General features: G+C 43.2%; 2 protein-coding genes across 5 annotated transcripts in view; both read right to left on the minus strand.

Moving 5' to 3' along the window:
- Positions 1-2,635: 2,635 nt before the first annotated feature.
- On the minus strand, positions 2,636-7,092 carry asb14b (ankyrin repeat and SOCS box containing 14b). The gene is made up of 11 exons (XM_010875856.3): positions 7,033-7,092; positions 6,451-6,566; positions 6,290-6,345; positions 5,416-5,547; positions 4,833-4,991; positions 4,481-4,726; positions 4,194-4,359; positions 3,546-3,878; positions 3,200-3,401; positions 2,915-3,068; positions 2,636-2,805 (listed from the first exon to the last, which is right to left on the minus strand). Exons 1-11 carry the CDS (start codon positions 7,045-7,047, stop codon positions 2,636-2,638), a joined length of 1,749 nt encoding a protein of 582 aa, XP_010874158.2. The 5' UTR covers positions 7,048-7,092.
- A 302-nt stretch (positions 7,093-7,394) lies between these two features.
- The window catches only part of dnah12 (dynein, axonemal, heavy chain 12), a 39,563-nt gene continuing 27,041 nt past the window's right edge, over positions 7,395-19,916 (minus strand). The window contains exons 46-73 of one of the 4 annotated variants that reach the window (XM_034296128.1): positions 19,372-19,533; positions 18,683-18,877; positions 18,430-18,563; positions 18,105-18,267; positions 17,634-17,891; positions 17,354-17,485; positions 17,181-17,270; positions 16,679-17,061; positions 16,415-16,562; positions 15,967-16,327; positions 15,675-15,867; positions 15,169-15,361; positions 14,912-15,084; positions 14,651-14,791; positions 14,340-14,498; positions 13,393-13,537; positions 13,008-13,158; positions 12,668-12,921; positions 12,446-12,586; positions 12,226-12,363; positions 11,845-12,078; positions 11,375-11,563; positions 11,169-11,272; positions 10,825-11,029; positions 8,362-8,499; positions 8,150-8,241; positions 7,990-8,057; positions 7,395-7,649 (exon numbers count right to left, since the gene is read on the minus strand). In XM_034296128.1, coding sequence (XP_034152019.1) covers positions 7,456-7,649; positions 7,990-8,057; positions 8,150-8,241; positions 8,362-8,499; positions 10,825-11,029; positions 11,169-11,272; positions 11,375-11,563; positions 11,845-12,078; positions 12,226-12,363; positions 12,446-12,586; positions 12,668-12,921; positions 13,008-13,158; positions 13,393-13,537; positions 14,340-14,498; positions 14,651-14,791; positions 14,912-15,084; positions 15,169-15,361; positions 15,675-15,867; positions 15,967-16,327; positions 16,415-16,562; positions 16,679-17,061; positions 17,181-17,270; positions 17,354-17,485; positions 17,634-17,891; positions 18,105-18,267; positions 18,430-18,563; positions 18,683-18,877; positions 19,372-19,533 — 4,938 coding nt within the window. In that variant the 3' untranslated portion in view covers positions 7,395-7,455. The other 3 variants (XM_034296129.1, XM_029124281.2, XM_034296130.1) reach the window with 3 other exon arrangements.

Consider the following 19,916-nt stretch of genomic DNA (forward strand, 5'->3'; position numbering starts at 1 on the left):
TTATCGAAAACCAAAGCACCCCCAGACCATCACATTGCCTCCACCATGCTTGACAGATGGCATCAAAGCCCTCCTCCAGCATCTTTTCATTAGGGCTGCGTCTCGCAAATGTTTTTCTTTGTAATCTGAAAAACTCAAACTTTGATTCATCGGTCCGTAACACTTTTCCCAATCTTCCTCTGTCCAGTGTCTGTGTTGTTTGCCCCAACTTCATCTTTTCTTTTTATTGGCCAATCTGAGATATGATTTTCTCTTTGCGACTCTGCCTAAAAGGGCAACATCCCAGACTCACCTCTTCACATTTGAGGTTGAGACTGGTGTTTTTTGAGTACTATTTAATGAAGCTGCTAGTTGAGGACCTGTGAGCCATCTGTATCACAGACTAGACACTAATGTATTGGTCCTCTTGCTCACTTGTGCACCAGAGCCTCCCACTCTTCTTTCTATTCTGGTTAGAGCCAGTTCTGTGAAGGGAGTACTACATATCATTGTATAAGAAACTGTAGAACATTGGCAATTTTTTGCATGAAATAGCCTTCATTTCTCAGAAATAGAATAGACTGACAACTTTCAGAAGAAAGTTATTTGCTTTGGACCATTTTGAATCTGTTATTGAACCCACAATTGCTGTTGCTCCAGATACTCAACTGCTCTAAAGAAGGCTAGTATTATTGCTTCTTGAATCAGCATACGTTTTTTTTGTAAATGTATGCTGATTAGCAAACACAATGTGCCATTGGAACACAGGAATAATGGTTGCTGATAATGGGTGTCTGTTTGTTGAAGTAGATATTTCATAAAAAATTATCAGTTTCCGGCAAAATTGTCATTTACAACATTAATAATGTCTGCACTGTTTTTCTCATCAATTTGATATTATCTGAGAGGACAAAAAAATGCTTTTCTTCCAAAAACAAGGATATGCCAGCTATAGTAAACATATCTTCTTAATTGTCCTAATAGCAAGATTCATGTCCCTCAGCATGTGTGCCAAAAGTTATAAATTGTTGTACTGTTAGGAATGGGAATTGCCAGGAACATCATAAGTAAATGTTATCACAAAGATGTGAAAAGACATACTGCGCTTATCACAGTATTTAAAATTGTATATGTTCAGTTCCTATGTAAATAATTCAGACCTGTTCACGTTCTCCACATGTTATAGACTTAAATGTTTTCAAGACTGAGCTCTTGAATTACATTTTACATTGTCACATCTGTATGTACTTGCAAGTGCACTTCCTACTAAAGAAGGAAGAGTGATGATAGGAGTTAAGTAACTCGCACCAGATGTTGTTCGAGTCTGAAACAAAATGATGTTCGAGTCTGACACAAAAATGTAGTCGTGTTGATTAATTTGAAACTTTGTGACCATCAGCGTTAGACATGTGACCACAGTTTGCATTGAATTGTTATCAACCCTGAAAGTGAGAAAAGTTGTTAACTTCTCAAGTTAAATCAAGGGCCAAGGGGTAGCTTTTGTAAATTGAACCGGCACTTAAGATGGCTATCAAAACCCCATAGCTAGGGAAAGTTCTTAAGGGCTGTCTACTTTGTAAATAGAGTCCAGTCTTTGTTTAGAAAATTGTGGATCCAATATAGTGGACTTTATGGATCCCAGAGGCAAATGTGTTTCTTTTTAGGAGTGGGACCAGAATATACATTTTACAATTTTTTTGTATTTCAATTGCTTGTCCTAATATCTGAACAATCCGTGTAATTATGTAAATGCAAATTTTTTTGTCATCATATAACCAAATGTAGACAAAATCGGTGCAGATATTGCATGTGATAGAATACGCAAGGAAGTGGGCAGAGCTGAGAACCCTTATTTTCACCTTGCAGTTGCTCTAAACAACACAATTTCTAGTAACTTTGGCAAACTGTAAAGTCTGCAAAACTCAGTCTACTTTATTCATAACAGATTTTAATACAGAAAACTGTATTGAAAATGAATGTTTTGTTGATGAGAAAATTGTCAGATTGTCCACTCAACTCTACCTCTTTTCTATCTTCTCCCATTCCTTTGCAACTGGACTACCTCTCGCCACCATATTTGGTAGTGAGTGAGAGGAAACACTTCAGATTTATACATCCGTTGACCAATCTTGATCATCTGTGGTCATATTTTCTCAGATTCTATACAATGGTTGAACACTAGAGGTCAGCAAAGCATGTACAACTTGCAATGCCTTTTCCAAAGTCATTTGTGGATTATTTTCAACAGTATGTACCGCTAGCCAAAATAAACAAGGTTATGCTTTAAAATATAACTCCTCTCCTCGACCCTGACCAATCAGACCTCTCTCTTCCCTACCTGGAAGACAGGGGTCCCAGGTTACCATAATATGTGCAATAGCAGGAAAACTGATTTCTTTCAGCGTTGTGTAAAAATATCCACAATAACCTTAGAATTACATTTGTAGAATAACATTATAAAACTGCACAGTATTCTTCTCTGCAGCATAACAATGTCTTAAAATACACACACACACACACACATACTCCCACAAACAGGTTACGCTGCCCAGCACAACATGCTTTCAGGGTAATAAAACAAGAAGAGAATATTGTTCTGCGGTTCATCCTCTTTTGATGCCGACAAACTTTCTTAGAGAGGTCGGTTGTAAAAACCTCAGTCAGGGCTGCCCCTGCTGTAAACATCATACTCCCTGTAACGGAGGTAGTCCTTGAGCCGGGGGGGTAGAGGCAAATAGCTGATGAACACTGGGGATCGCAGGCGCAGGCGTTTCAAGTTGTCCCGGATACGGAGTCGACACAGGTGCTGGAGGCTGCGCACGTTCTCTGAGGGGGCAGCAGGGTCATGCTTTATTGTCCCGGATTAAGTTTGAAATGATGTGGTAAAACTGTTTTTGTATCATTATTATTGTGACACGCAGCTCTGTTATCATACCTTGGATATGGCATATATCAGGCCACTGTTTCTGCGTTTTCAGGCATTCCTTCAATTTGACGCAGAGTGTGACGTGGTCTGCGTAGTCCAGCATGATGCGGACCACCTGGGCCGAGTAATTTTTCAACCACTTGACAGTTATCACCTCACAGAACTACAGAAAGACAGAGGAGAATGTAGAAGTGAGAGATAAAGACAGAGGGACTTCAATAGGAAGTAAAATAACCACATTTACAATGACCACAGGAATGGGTTTGGATTTTCCCCTAGCACGAGTTGTCGAACCACCATGTCTTTGGTGAGCGAAGTCGTCCAGGGTGCGTAGTCATGGGAACTGTCTCCGTATGGACACTCAAAGCAGCGCTGCACGTCGTAGCCGTGGTTTAGGAGCATCCTCAGCATGACCTCATCTTTCAGCACGTACTGCAGTGCTGGTGGGAAGTGTGTTGTGCTGTTGCGGGTGTAGTAGTTTGCGTTGGCGCCGTACCTGATCGATTGACAAGAACCGTCAAAATCCGTTGGGCCTAGATTACAGTGCTAAGCAAACATATCATACAGTGAGTTTTACTGTGAAGAGTTTTGTAATTTTGAAACAGAATAACATTGAATTTGACTGGAGTTTGAGTCCTACCTCAGAAGAGTGTTTATAAGCTCATAGTTGCCCAGCCGCAGTGCCACCTGGAGACAGTTAACAGGGTCTTGGTTGACCATTGCCTCGGCTTCCAGCAGCAGACGGGTTGACTGGACGTCGTTGTTCCACACGGCGAAGTAAAGAGCCGATCTGCGGTCGTCATCGTATTTACTTCGCACCCGTGGGTGCAACATAAAGTTGGGGTCGTAGCCTGCATCTAGAAGGACTTCCAGGCACTGGGTCTGTCCCCCGGCTGCTGCAGAGTGGAGAGGGCTCATACCACTCTTCTTTACAGCCTCCATTGTTGTCACTGAGATCAACTGCTCCAACACCCTGAGGAGAGAGAAGAGACTTTCTATACTGGTGCAAAAAAACCTAGTTTAAGGGTTCTTGCAATGGTGGATGGAATATATATATATAAACTGGATGCTCGGTTCACTTTTGTTAACGTGATCATCAACTCCCCACAGAGCCATGCTGTCCTATTACTGACATATTCCACCAATCACCAAATAGCAAGAGTTGCCAGGTCATGTCTTAATAACTTATTAACTAACCAACAGTTGAACAGAGAATAAAAATTATATTAAGATAATCACACATACAGACGAATGGAGTGTATCAAGTATAGGTGTTTTTGTTACGTACAACAGGTGTCCATGATACGCTGCACAGTGGATGGGTAGGTACTCATTGTGGTTGGGCACGTTGGGGTCTGCCCCGTAGGCCAGCATCTGACAGGTGATGTCAGGATTTCCTGACGCAACTGCCTCAAACAGCAAGGAGCCCTCTGTCTTAGGCTGAACTTTGGCCCCTGACAGAGAGGGTGAGGTATAAAGAGTGACAAGAACAGAGAGCAAAATTAGTGGAGAGAACAAGAGGAGAGACATAAATGCGGGCATAATAATTCCACACACCTTTAGACAAACACAAACCTTTCTGTAGCAGCACCTCCACCACATTCAGGTGGCCCGTCTCTGCAGCCAGTGCCAAGGGGGTCATCTGGTCAATGTCATATGCATTCGGGTCGGCTCCGGCCTGTAAGAGCAGGTGAACAAAATTCTCCAGACCCAGGAGGGAGGCCTCATGAAGGGCAGTACGCTCCAGATCTCCTGTTTGGTCCACCTTGGCATGGTAGCGAAGCAGGAGTGAGGCACAGTCATATTGGTCATTTACAATAGCTGTAAGAAACAGATGACAGAGCAGAATGAACAATGGACGAAGATAAATATTGCTCTTCAAACATTTTCAAAAATGTCAAACTACTGAAGGATACATTTTGTATACCTGCCACGAGAGGAGATTCCAAATCATCGTTCTGGAGGTCTGGACAGCTTCCGTTCTGTAGCAGGAATGTGGCATTGTCCCTAAGACCGCACACTACAGCCAGGAACAGAGGCGTTTCTCCCTTCAGAGTCCGACACTGCTCTGCACCCTGGGGGGAAGCTTTACACATGGAGCTGTATATTACTATCTACTATCTAGACCAGGAGTCTGCAAAAGCAGGCAAAATTGGCCTACAAGAAAATACATTCTGATATATTTTTGTTGAAATTTAATGAAATATTAAATTAAAACTATCAGCAATTAAGCAAAATAATAATTCCAAAATCCTTTGACAAGTATTCCCACAAATACAAATGTGATCATCCCTCAAAGTTGTCAAGGTATGAAATAATATTCATTTCTAAATGCAATCTATTTTTGGGAATTACGTGATCAATTTACTGTTTACAATTTATTAAATAAATATTTATCATACTTCTATTTCAGCCCACTAACCATCAGCTCAGACCAGAATCTTCAGGTTTCTCAATCTGACAATAAGCCAGGAAAGTCTGTGTGAGATACATTATGTCTGTACTAGTACCTGAAAATACTATCTCTAGTATACTTTTAAATTCCTGGACTGCAGCTTCATGCAGTGGAATCCATCCTCTGTCATCTACGATGGACATGGCTCCTGGTTGCTTAGCCAGCCTTGTCAAGATTTCCTCATTGCCTAGAATAATAGAAGGGTAGAAATGTTTTAATAGTGTAACACTGCTTTCTCCTTTCATTTCTTTGAACTGATGTGCAAGATCTAAACAAGGGAAAGACATTTCCCGGTAGACATCTAACTACTATATTGTGCTATCTTTTTTGAAAGAAATGAGACAAGGAGAGGAATTATGTTCAGTCAACTGAGATAAATACTAAGACCAGCATTGCTTTTCATCGCTGGGGCCTCCAGTATATTGTGGTGCCACAGCGCCAAAGTCAATAGACACTACCTCAGCCTCCACGGCACCAATGTCGCAATTAGAATCTGAATCTGCAGGCCCCAGTGGTGCATTGTTTAAAATACCAATTAAATGTATTTAATGAACATGTTATGCATAACCCATTTCCAACCTGTAAAGATTGATAGCTCCTTTACACTGAATTAATAGATGTTCACCATGACTGCCACCAAACTCTTCCTTTAGTTGTTCATCAGTGTCCCAAATCACCTTTTGGAGGAATTTTTTGCCCACTCTTCTATGCAGATCTGCTTCTGTGCAGCATTTTTTGGATTATTGACCATAAATTGTTTTGGGTCCTGGGACAACATTGTGTTGACGTATTCCGTGTATGTAATTTCTTATGCTTTTGTGACATTTTGAACTAGACTTGCATGCGTATTTTGGATAGTCTTGTTACATAATGTAGGTGCTATTTAGCTCACTGACAAATTACCTGACATTCTAAACAGCTCAGCTCACCTTCCTTTATTGCCGTAAACATCTCATCAGGATCACCTTCTGCGCCTGTAGGATCGCTGCGGGAAATACATACACCAACACTGATTCAGCGGTGGAATACACAGAAGAAAACATCAGATATCATGCCATTATGGTTTTACTTGCAGAATAAGCCACTGTACTTATTGTATTTCAGAAGGCTTTGTTCACTCATGTCCTGTTTAGCCACATCCTCGTCCCAGTCCTCTTCTGATTGGTCAAACTCATTTTCTGCATCAGTCTCAGTTTTCATCTGCAACTTCAGGGAAATACAACTAAATACAGAGGGATATACTACAAAGCAGAATCAACGATTTTTTTCATTTGTGAGATTCTTTTTTTTTTTATGTTGATAAGCTTGACATCACCAGCTCATTAACTCAACCAAAACCACATATCTAATTATCGTAAAACCACACAATGGTTGTTCATATAATTGGCTAAGTAACTAACCGATCCTGCTTTGTAGTACACCCCTCTGGGAACTAAGACCATTTGTTCAGCCACATTGCACACAGAAGTACTGAAGTAAGTTTAGGTTATCACCTACAAGAAACTGAAGAATTCATTTGACATACAGTATATTCACATGCTCATTGGTTGTGTGCTGCACAAATGCAAGTTTAGCATTCAATGACCATTTAAATTGATATTGGATCCTTGCACTGCAGATTAACTCACGACACCATTCATACAACACACACCAATAAATCTTTAGTACCAACCAGAGGGTTTCTCATCAACACAGTTGTTTTTGTGTTTACCTTCAATCAACAACCCCTTTCTCACTATCTTCAGTGGCTGACATGTACTCCGCTCCCAAAACCTGTCTATTTATATCGCTCCAGCTATTTATATTTCATCACGGGTCCTTCCCACCCTGCCCCTGGCTGACTGGTAATAACCACAGTTCAACTGACACCACACGCACGCCTCTCAGTGGCAACAGAGTGGTAATTGCATACTAGCTCTCTGCTATGACCACAATCGATTGTTGTGACTGACACTTCCAACAGATGACACCTAAACAAAACCAACAGCTACGCCAGGAAATTACATCAAAATATCTTTAATATAGATGGTAAAAGTGAACAGAGACTCAAAGTTATGACATAAAGTGCTTGCATAAAATAGTGTTCTTTCTCCTCTCAGTCGTCCAGCTGGCAAAGCATGGCCACGCCCCTTTTTACCCAATGCTGTGGGCGCTTGCTGGTGGGCAGCGTCATGGTGATTACAAAGTTGGTAGAGTGACCTGTGGTGGACAGGGTTCCCTTCCTCTCGCTGGTCTTATATAGCGGACACACGTACAGGGTCTGGGGCTGGTCAATGTCCTTATTCTTTGCTGGTGGGAGGGAAGGATGGGGTCGACAGGGAAACAGAGTGAATGGAAAAGAGTCAGTGAAAGAGGTAAAAAGAGAAGCCCAGAACACACAAGGAGCCATGAATGTCTGACCAGCAATGAAAAGGTTGCTAGATCAAATCCCAAAGTGAAATATCTGTTGTTTTGTCCTTTTAACCCTAATTCCTAAAGGATACCATAAATAACAGTGAGGCTTGACAGCCCTCCTGGCTTGACAGCCCTCTCTCCAATGGTGTCTCAGGGAAAGTGGCATATGCAAAAAAATCTGACACAAATTATTTTATATTAATATATTTAATGTTTTGGTGGAGACTATCCTTACTTGGTTTGATCCAGATGATTGGGACTGTATCAAACAGAACCTTGGGTTGTTGCTCAGCCAGGACTCCGCTAGGGAAAACGCAGATAAAATGCATTCAGCGCATGTTCACAAACCTCTGGTATCGTTTCTAGAGAAAGCCTGGTGGAAGAGTATCACCTACCTTTTCCTGTCCCAGCGAGCGCCGTCTAAAAACAGACCATTGATGTAGACACCGTCCTCAGGCGCCCGGTCTGAGGTGTCAATGGGGAGTACCTGTCACGTATGAAGGAGAATATCAATCGAAATAAGGAAAAAGAGTCTGAGTAACCTATTCAATTAAAATCTTGTTAACAACAAAGTTGCCTCTGTGTTTGTGTGAGGCGGTGACCTGACCTGGAAATCAAATCCAAGCAGGTCGATTGGGATGGAGTACTTCCTGGCATAATTCTGCATGGCACCTGTCAGGAAGGCTTGGGTGAAGAAGAACCCGGACAGCCAGAACACATTGGGTTTGTTGGTATTATACCAGTCCTACAGGGAGGTCAGAACACATTGGGTTTGTTGGTATTATACCAGTCCTACAGGGAGGTCAGAACACATTGGGTTTGTTGGTATTATACCAGTCCTACAGGGAGGTCAGAACACATTGGGTTTGTTGGTATTATACCAGTCCTACAGGGAGGTCAGAACACATTGGGTTTGTTGGTATTATACCAGTCCTACAGGGAGGTCAGAACACATTGGGTTTGTTGGTATTATACCAGTCCTACAGGGAGGTCAGAACACATTGGGTTTGTTGGTATTATACCAGTCCTACAGGGAGGTCAGAACACATTGGGTTTGTTGGTATTATACCAGTCCTACAGGGAGGTCAGAACACATTGGGTTTGTTGGTATTATACCAGTCCTACAGGGAGGTCAGAACACATTGGGTTTGTTGGTATTATACCAGTCCTACAGGGAGGTCAGAACACATTGGGTTTGTTGGTATTATACCAGTCCTACAGGGAGGCCAGAACACATTGGGTTTGTTGGTATTATACCAGTCCTACAGGGAGGTCAGAACACATTGGGTTTGTTGGTATTATACCAGTCCTACAGGGAGGTCAGAACACATTGGGTTTGTTGGTATTATACCAGTCCTACAGGGAGGTCAGAACACATTGGGTTTGTTGGTATTATACCAGTCCTACAGGGAGGTCAGAACACATTGGGTTTGTTGGTATTATACCAGTCCAACAGGGAGGTCAGAACACATTGGGTTTGTTGGTATTATACCAGTCCTACAGGGAGGTCAGAACACATTGGGTTTGTTGGTATTATACCAGTCCTACAGGGAGGTCAGAACACATTGGGTTTGTTGGTATTATACCAGTCCTACAGGGAGGTCAGAACACATTGGGTTTGTTGGTATTATACCAGTCCTACAGGGAGGTCAGAACACATTGGGTTTGTTGGTATTATACCAGTCCTACAGGGAGGTCAGAACACATTGGGTTTGTTGGTATTATACCAGTCCTACAGGGAGGTCAGAACACATTGGGTTTGTTGGTATTATACCAGTCCTACAGGGAGGTCAGAACACATTGGGTTTGTTGGTATTATACCAGTCCTACAGGGAGGTCAGAACACATTGGGTTTGTTGGTATTATACCAGTCCTACAGGGAGGTCAGAACACATTGGGTTTGTTGGTATTATACCAGTCCTACAGGGAGGTCAGAACACATTGGGTTTGTTGGTATTATACCAGTCCTACAGGGAGGTCAGAACACATTGGGTTTGTTGGTATTATACCAGTCCTACAGGGAGGTCAGAACACATTGGGTTTGTTGGTATTATACCAGTCCTACAGGGAGGTCAGAACACATTGGGTTTGTTGGTATTATACCAGTCCTACAGGGAGGTCAGAACACATTGGGTTTGTTGGTATTATACCAGTCCTACAGGGAGGTCAGAACACATTGGGTTTGTTGGTATTATACCAGTCCTACAGGGAGGTCAGAACACATTGGGTTTGTTGGTATTATACCAGTCCTACAGGGAGGTCAGAACACATTGGGTTTGTTGGTATTATACCAGTCCTACAGGGAGGTCAGAACACATTGGGTTTGTTGGTATTATACCAGTCCTACAGGGAGGTCAGAACACATTGGGTTTGTTGGTATTATACCAGTCCTACAGGGAGGTCAGAACACATTGGGTTTGTTGGTATTATACCAGTCCTACAGGGAGGTCAGAACACATTGGGTTTGTTGGTATTATACCAGTCCTACAGGGAGGTCAGAACACATTGGGTTTGTTGGTATTATACCAGTCCTACAGGGAGGTCAGAACACATTGGGTTTGTTGGTATTATACCAGTCCTACAGGGAGGTCAGAACACATTGGGTTTGTTGGTATTATACCAGTCCTACAGGGAGGTCAGAACACATTGGGTTTGTTGGTATTATACCAGTCCTACAGGGAGGTCAGAACACATTGGGTTTGTTGGTATTATACCAGTCCTACAGGGAGGTCAGAACACATTGGGTTTGTTGGTATTATACCAGTCCAACAGGGAGGTCAGAACACATTAGTCAACCAAACAGAAGAATTCTCTCTTAAAGATGCAGTCTGGGCCTTTTGCAAATACCCCCCAAAAAATGTCAAACCTCCCATTTTGGTCCGAATGAGTAAAATTGTTTATACACCCATAATCTATAAGTAGTCACGATCATACCTCTGTTAGCCATTGTATTTTAAGTTTGAAAGTGAGCGGTTATGATCACATGGGGCACAAATCAACACATACATGAAATAGTGCCACATTTAAAAAAAATACCTTTTGAAACACTTGCTACTTTTACTGCTCTGACCTGCAAAAATTTAAGCTTCGCAAGGAAGTCTGTGACGTAGCTGCCTAGTGGCTTCAGGCTTGGGTAGGACCGCTTGGCCCATTTCTCCGGCAATTTGCCCACTATCAGGCTGCCAGACAGAGCCTCCAGCTCAGCATCCATCACCACCAGGCCCTTGACGGCCTTCAGCAGGTTCTGCAAACTCACACGGATTGTAACTGCCAATCTGGAGGACAAGACAGTGATTTGATCCTTACACCGAATTACAGTACACAGAGATTTCTTTTTTACGGGATTAGGTTATTTACACTGAGAACATTGTTTTGTACGCAGAGGTTTTCTTTATGTGTAATGAGATTGCGTACGTGTTGTAGCGCTCCATCTCCTGCACCAGAACAGTGTTCATGCTCTCCTCATACAGAACTGGGTACTTCACTAGAGCTGCTTCAATGTCAAAGTTAGCTGGAAGCTACAAGAATCAGAAAAGATATGTAACTTAAAATAGAAGTAACACAAAAATCTGGAAAAGATTTTCAGCAGTATAATCGGCATTGGATTGGTTTAGCTTTACTTTGGTGAGGATATCATTGGCTATGTCAAAGAGGGCCTGGTCTCCCCCGGAGCTTGCCCCTCCCTTGATTCCTCTTCCCTGGGTGAGTAGCAGGGAATCAAACAGCAGCTTGGTCTGTTGGAGGTCCTTGGAGATGTCCACATTCTCATGCATCCCAAACACTTCTGGGTACTGGAGGAACGGAAGGTTCTGGGAACACAAATACAGAAGATGGAAAACATGATGGAATGCATGAATAAAAGCCACACGGCATCCCACAAGGTTCAATTTTGGGTCCAATACGCATTAAATTGTAGATGGTAAACTTGGTCAAGTTAACATCTACTACAATGGCATTCATTTTCTTGATTATTATGACAATACACAACTGCACATTTCTGTTTCATCTTCTGACCCATTCATTTTACTGACAGACGGTTTGGTTGATAAGCTGCAAACACCTGTCTGATGAGCATTTCTAAGTCTCTTACCCGTATGAACTCGACGTAGTCCTCATAGATGGACTTGGGAGGGGGATAGTACTTTCCGCTGGGGGAGAAGGTGTAGCGGGGGTTCTCAATGATGTCCTTGTTGTAGAAGTCAGCCAGGATGGTCATCAGGAGCCTCCTATCCCAATCGTCTGTCACACGGCCACCATAGTTGCACTCTCCTGTCAGATAGGTGATGGCCTCAAACGGCACCTGATCATACTCGTTTACAAACAGCTGAGGAGGACGGAAAAGTGACATCGCGGTGAGCGAAACTGGTTCACACATGTTTATTTTCCACTACCATGCTTGGGAAACAGTACTGAAAGCAACAGTCTATTTTAGAGGTAAACATCAGCCTTGAGTTCCTGACTGTATTACTACCTGTAGTTGTCTGATGCTGATGCGCAGGTCAGACTCATTGAACCCATAGGGGATGTTCCAGCCCAGAGGACCAAACTTCTTCCTCTCCTGAACCAGAGCATGGAAGAAGCAAACTCCATACAAGAGCTTCTCCCACACCTTTGAACAATTGGGGGAACAATAACTCAGTTTATTGTGTGTGTGAGCGTGTATGTGTGTAAACCATATCACCGATCTTTACCAGTTCTTTTCCTGTGCAGGCGTTGAAGAAGTTGGGGTCGGAGACAGGGTCTGACAGGTAGGACTGAAGTAGGTTGAGTCTGAGACCTGTGGGCGGTTCGTTGGTCATCTTCACCCCGTTCTGCAGGATGGTCACTGGGAACTGACATAAGGAAGGACATAACGGATGCTTACTATTTTATGGTCTACTGTTTGACCAGGCTGGAGCCAGACTTTACCTTACCTTGGGTGAGGGGTAGCTGGTTAGCCACAATCTGAAATCTGGGTGACAGGTCTCTGGGCTGAAGTCCTCGCAGATCTTCTCCAGGGTGGACATCCAGGAGACAGCCAGGTGGCAGTTCTGCAGGCACACCCAGGTGCCGTCCTTCATGGCCATGCGGATCATCTTGGCAGCGATGGGGCCCTGGCCCTGACCAAGTGAGATGGACTGGAACTTGGTGCCACCCATGTTCTTGTCGTTGGCAAACTTTAGCAAGCCTGAAGGTGGGGAGTGGCATTCAATCTTTTTGTAAGAGCCATTTTTTTTCAAATTAAAGCAGTAGCAAATGTAAGGTAGTGCTTACTGGCCATGGGGTCCGCTCCAGGAGATAGCACAAACACTAGAGGGATGGTGGAATTGGAGTCTGTGTAACTCTTACTCAGGTTAAAGGGAGGTGGCTCTACAAACTTCTTCCCCAGTTTGACAGTTACAAAGTTAGTTATAGCCGGCACAATCTGTAGAAATAGGAAGTAACGAAAAGGTAATTGTATATGCACTGTATATGGGCGTATACATAACTATTTCTACATGAATGTATTGATTGCCTATGATTAACTGTGGATCTGTCACTGTCCTTACATAGTATATGTGGATGCTTTCTGTTGACTTGTTTTAGATTTATTCTCTGCAATTACTTTAGTTAAACAGCAGCAGTACATCTATGGAACAGATTATTTCTCTTTCCTAACCTTGTCCGGCCTGAGACAGCGGTAGATGATCATCTTCTGTAGGTCATTGAGCCTGTCACACCAGGGCCTAGGCAGCTTGGTATTATAGGGCTCTTTGCTATCATAGATTACCAAGAACCTCTCTGGGTCCTTGATGAAGCTCTCACTAGCAGAATAACAGAGATATTCCATACAGACATGAGTAAGTAGGCCGGGTGGATTATTTATTTTTTTACATATATTCCAACCACAGTCATTGATAAAGGCATCCAAATTGAAAAAATTTTACACAAAAAGAAATACACTTTGAAACCATTTTTGTAATTAAAATAAACACAATTTCCTTATGTGGACAAATATAGTATACCCCTACCTAAACCATTGCATAAAATGGCAAAAATTTGATTCAGGTGCACCATAACAGATTCCCATGATTAGAAAATCATTAGAGAGTAACTTGTGACAGAGGGTCCAGCCTTCCATAAAGATTAGAAACTTAATCTGATCTGAATCTTAATCTGTGTGGAAACACATAACCAGACCAAAATACCTATCTTAGGCCCATACTGAAGCCCATGAATCTGTAGGGTTTATAAAGCCATTTCCAAGAATATAATTCCACTGTCCTTGAACATGACGAAAGTACTGTAAAGAACAGTGGGCAAAAAGTTATCCTATAAAAACCCTTACAGACAGTTACAAGAAACTGCTACATGTTATTTCAGCCAAAGACCAGATATTCATTTTGCACCAGATTTTTTTTGATGAATGAATGATTGATCCTTTGATATCATTAGTTAGATTATGTTTCCTATATTTGTCAACAATGTTTAAGTGAATATTACACATCCACATCCAAATATGGAAAATAAAAAACAACTTTCAAGGGGATATACCTTCCACATGACTGTATTTAGGTATTAGCATTAAAAACAGGATACACCTCCAGAACAGTTTATAGCTAATACCTGAGGCCCTGGAGACTGGGCAGATGGCTGGCCCTGCAGATCTCATCCCAGCTCTTGTCCTGCAGCCAAGTAGGGTCTGGGTTGTGGACATTGTTCTGCAGCCCCACCCCTCCAGTCAGCAGGAACATAAAGTCACCATACTCTATCTCCTTCTTAGCTCTGGGGAAGAACACCAAACAGATTCATCAAACACAATCAGACAACACACATCATCTGAAATGTGTGAAAAACACTGCTAAAATATAATTGACTATTTGTCTTCATTTGTAATTTTACTAGAATCAATCTTAAATGTCTTAAATTAGACCTACAGAAGGAGGTTCGAGCAGAGTAGGAAGGAGAAGAGCAGCTTGTCCTTCTCAAACAGGGAGCGACAGACATTGCAGTACAGATTGTATGTGAAGTGGTCGATGAGGTACCTCAGTCTCTTCTCTAAGATCTTGGACTTGTTACTGAAACACAGTTTCAGTGTGTTACTTAGAACAAAATTGCACTTGGTCAAACGGAATATCATGTTTATTGTATAGTGAGTCCCATGAGGTCTACAATCTGGGTAGTAGCACAGTTCTCACCTGTCCTGTATGGAGTTTAGGTAGAGGTTAACAAACCAGCTCAGGGAGTACTGATACATAGGATCGATGTTTGCCAGGTCTGCAATGCTGAAGAACAGAATGGAGGAGTGCTTGGCAATGACCCTGTAGCCCTCTCTTGACTCTGCAATCTTAATCTCTGTCTTTTCTGCAATCTGAGGGTTGGGATATAAAGTAAAAGTAAGTAAAAGACCATCTGATTCTAGTATTTTGATGAATCCTTCCAGAGTGAACCACACCTGTTGTTTCTTGGAGATCTCGTTTGACATGATTTTGGCAGAGTCGAGGACCTGAATGGCACTTTCGTCCTCCAGGATGTTTCCCTCAGACGATGACAGCGTTTCCAGGATCTTGTCCTCGATTTCCTTTAAAACCTTCTTATTGGATGCCGACTGTAGGATTAGGGCGTTCCTCTCTTCCTCCAGTTCCGGCCTGCAGAAAGATGAGGACAGTGTGTATCGTTTCTTCTTGTAGGTGGGTAGATCAGCTTTTACAGATACAAATCTGATAAAAAAGTGTTACTGCAGAATTTGTAGACTCTAAATTGTTAACTTTTATCAAATACAGTAACAGTACGATTTGTCAAAAGAAGAAATCTAGGCTTTTTCATGCACGGTCAGTGCAGTGCCTAGCATAGAGTTAAGAGTTGGTGTTCTAACTTAATTACTGGAAAAACGATCTACTATGAACTTTGACAGATGTGTACAACATAGCATGTGCAGTGCTGCAGTTTTCCACCACCAACCTCTCCTTGGCGACCACAATGCCGAGCAGCTGGTCCTCAAGGCCCTCAGGAGTTATCATGAAGTTGAGCAGGGACACCTTGGTAGCCAGCTCCGGAAGGTAATGGGGATTCCGCAGCTTAGTGGTGATGTAGAACTGGAAGTCGCAGGAGTACTCAATCACACTCTCCCCTAGCCTGATGCAATCCATGCCCCCTGGGAGACACAAACACTTGAGGATTAAACAAGAAAACATCACAATAAATGCCTGCGGGTGACAACACTTTCACCGGAGCATCATGCTTTGTCCAGTACCTTGTTTGAAGGTCTGTTTGAGCAGCAGGGGCTCCAGCGATGGGTCCAGCTCCTCCCCTACGTTCTCCAGTAGCAGAGGGGTACCGAACTGGATGCAGTTCTCAAGGGTTCTCATGTAGTCCCCATCTGTCAGCTTGATCACACTGAGGTTGTTGTCCTTCTCCGTGTTCTTCACCCACTTGTTGGCCTGGCCCTGTGGGTCGATCATCAGTGGCCATCGACGGGAGTTGCTGACGATGATCCCGTTGTCTATGGAAAAGCTGTCGGTTGGCAGGCCGGCAATGTTCCATGCCCGGATCTTTATAGGGTCTCCCAGAGTTTTACTCAGGGAGAAATCATCTGATGACGGAATGTTCTTAGACTGGGGGGGATAGGAATACATTATGAGATTGAAATTCGGGACAATGAGCCTGTTGTTGAGCTGGGGTAGGGTTGTATATGCCTGTACCTTGCAGAGCGTGGTCCATATCTTAGTGCAGTTCTGTCTGAAGCTGGCCGTGAAGGCTCCCAGGTAGGCGATGACCCCAGCAGAGATCAGCACATCACCAGTCAGGTTGTCATAGATGTTTTGTAGGTCATCCGCTGCCTTGGACCATCTGCATGGAGAAAGCATACACAGTCCCTCAGCACATAGCAAGCTCTTCAGGTCGCAGTTACTAACCACTGGAAGCATACGTCAATCCAATCAGCCTTTTCTTTTATCTGCATGCACCTGGTCTTTTCACCACCGAGGCCTCCGATGAGTTTCTCGGCTCTCTCCAGTTTGCAGGCGCACAGGTCCACCTGGAATTCCAACTGGGCCTTCTCCTTTGTCTTCTCCTCAAAGGTCTGTTGCAGAAGGGCCAGGCGGTCCTCCACCTCCTTCAGCTCAGCTCTCTTCTCATCCAGCAGGGCCATGGTGGTGGCTAGAGACCGTTGAGCCTCGTTCAGGCTGGCTTTCTTAGGGGCCACTACCTTAGCCACTCGGTCATAAATCTCCATTGCGGTGACCCATCTGCACAGGCCCTCGGCAGCGGACGAGGCCTTGGCCACCTTGGCTGGGTCAAAGTCAGGGTTGGTCATGTACTCACTACGGATCTTCTGCATCACATGGACCTAGTCAGTAAAAGGAAAGAGAGTTATGGGAAATGTACCGTGCGTATATTTGTACTGATATTTGATTCCTCTTTACAGTGCCATTCAATAAATACGTTTTTATCATCACTCAGACTCACAGGGATCTTGTCCTTGTCGTACTCTTTCAGGTCTCGTAAGAAATTCATGTCTCCAAGTAGCTTCTTGCTTGGCCCCCAGTAGTCAAGAATCTTTTCAAAAAGGTAAGACAGCATGACTACACGTATAACCCATTTAGGTAGTTTTTTTTTAAGAGTTAGACCAGTTCCCTAACCTTCTGTCCAGTCCCAGCAGGATCAGCAATCTTATCCGGTTTCAGCTCTTTCATCACACACACGGCCGCCATCACCAGCTTCACCCCTGAAGGAGGGCTCTTCATCGACTTCACAATGGTCACATCAGCAGGCTAAGACATCAGAAGAGATCACACTTTGTACCTGCACAATTGTTTGCATTACCAATGTCCTTTATGTCAACTGAGCGGGCCGCGCAGATCCCTGCTTGATCAGAATTCCCCTGGTGTTTGATCAGAATCCCCCTGGTGCTTACTGTACCTTCAGGGTGTCCAGGGCTGCAAGGGCCATCTCCAGGGCAGGTATGGCCTCGGCCAGGTCGTTCTCACACTCGTTTTTCAGGGCCTGGGCCTCATTGGCTTTCAGGGTGGCGGCCTCCTCGTCCACACGCACCACCTTGCTCTTGGCCTCCACCTGCACCGACTCAACCTCTAACACCTTCATCATCTTGGTGTTGTCTATTTTGGCCTGCTCCAGTTTAGGCTGCAAGTCCACCAGCTCTTTCTTCATCTCACTCACCTAATCAACAGATCATCCTCATGAGTGCCCATGAAAAAGCTCAACAATGCATTGTCATGCAAAGGGATCAAAACATATAAATGGTTTATGAACACTTGATTCAAAAACCATGCCTTAGGTCTCAAGCAACAGTATGTAACCAGACAACAATCCATGCCATATATAATCTATAGAGATCCATACAGCATGATCAAAACAAACGGCTCAACGTACCTGAGACTCAGCAAAGGCCAATTTGTCCAGGCCATTGGTGTATCTCTTTTTAGCCTTCATGACCGTGTCTCTCTTCTGGCTAAGCAGCTGACGGAAGGTAGCTATCAGCTCCAGATAGGAGGTTGGCGTCACGTAGTTATGGCGACCCAGCTCTGACAGGAACCTGTGAACCACAACACACTGTAAGATCATCAGCTATCCTGCAACACATGTAAAAAATATTTTTATAGGCGACTTGGAATTTTCTATAGTGGGCGTGACTGTGTCGAGATTTAAAAGAATGTGATATTATTAAAGTCAGACGTAATGGAAGGGTTTTTTATACTTTTGTGAGAGCTGGATGGCAGATGTGTGGAAGGTCTTGCAGATGGGCATGACCTCCTGCCTCTCGTGCTCACTCATTTCCAGTGACTCCAGGAACTTGTTGGCCACGCGTTCCAGGGCCTCTTCTGGCCAGGGCTTGGATGTGCATTTTGGAGAGGATAAAATACATGAATTACCAAATGAATGTTAATAGTACACTGTATATGATCTATGAAGTAAGTTATCAAATGCAAGAAGTTTTGCATTGCGAGTACCTGGAACCAGTCAATGGTGCAGCAGTTGATGAGAGAGGGGAATTGGCGTAGTCGGTTGCGGAAGGCCTCTCCTATTGGGCTGAAGGCAACTATAACGTGCAGGTTCTCCCTGCATCGCGTCACAAAGAAGTTATACAAGGCCAGAGCGCTGAACTCCACATTCTTATTGCCAGCCTGGGCAATAGGACGCACCGCCTGAAAAGAGGAAGAGAGCAATGATTTATTCTTCTGCTTTGACCTGGGGAAAGGTCAGCTTTATACAGTAACCTCAGTATTAAAGCAACTCTCTAGTGAAAACCTCACTTTTAAAATGTAATATTATGTTACAATTTTTGCCTTTGAATTTGTGGACAAATAATAAAATGGATAAAGAAACACTTTCAATTAAATTCTTTTCTGAAACAGACAGTTTCACATTTTATGATATTATACTCTATATTAATACTAAAAGATGTTCTACTGGATCAGTGATCTACTGGAATAAATAATTTGAAAACAGGTATACGCTCACACTATTCTTCTGTTGTCTCATGCCAGCACAGTTCCTACACAAAAAAGCTACACTACTTTTTAACACATTTAAAGGGAAAAAAGTCATTTACTCATGTTATTCCTTCAACATTCCCCAATCCCAGCCTTAATTCAATGAGCTAAAGCCTATCAGACTATGACTGGTCTGCAAAACCTACTTCCACAATTTCCTGCTTCTCGTCCATGGCAAACAAGTTGGGCACCTCTCCAGTGTTCAGAACACTGTCCACATCCTCTAGGAAGGCTTCCTCTTTGATCTGAGCATCAGTTAGCAGGAACACTGTCTTCTGACCCTTCACCCCTGCACTTTTCAGCAACAGCTGCACCATAGCCAAGAAAGCAAACGGTTAGAAAACAAATACAAAATCTATAACCCTCTAGTGAAAGCCCGTAAATTGTACACTCAGTAGCCAGTTTGTCAGGTAGACTACACCATTTAGGAAAATAGAATGCTCCTACAGACTTGGCCATGGCTTGCTATATAAAGCCAGAAGGCAGGCACTGAGGCATAAGCATTCAGTTAGTGTTTAATTAACTGTTAGAATTTGCTAAATGATGGTATTAAGTGTTTTTGAGGGAGGTATAATCGTTTGTGCTAGGCGTGCCTGTTCTAACATTTCTACGAAATTGACACTTTTTGGGTTGGGAACCCTAATCCTAACCTTAACCACACTGGAAGCATTATCTAACCTTAACCATTTTT

Source organism: Esox lucius, chromosome 12 (assembly GCF_011004845.1).
Source record: "Esox lucius isolate fEsoLuc1 chromosome 12, fEsoLuc1.pri, whole genome shotgun sequence".
NCBI lineage: Eukaryota > Metazoa > Chordata > Actinopteri > Esociformes > Esocidae > Esox > Esox lucius.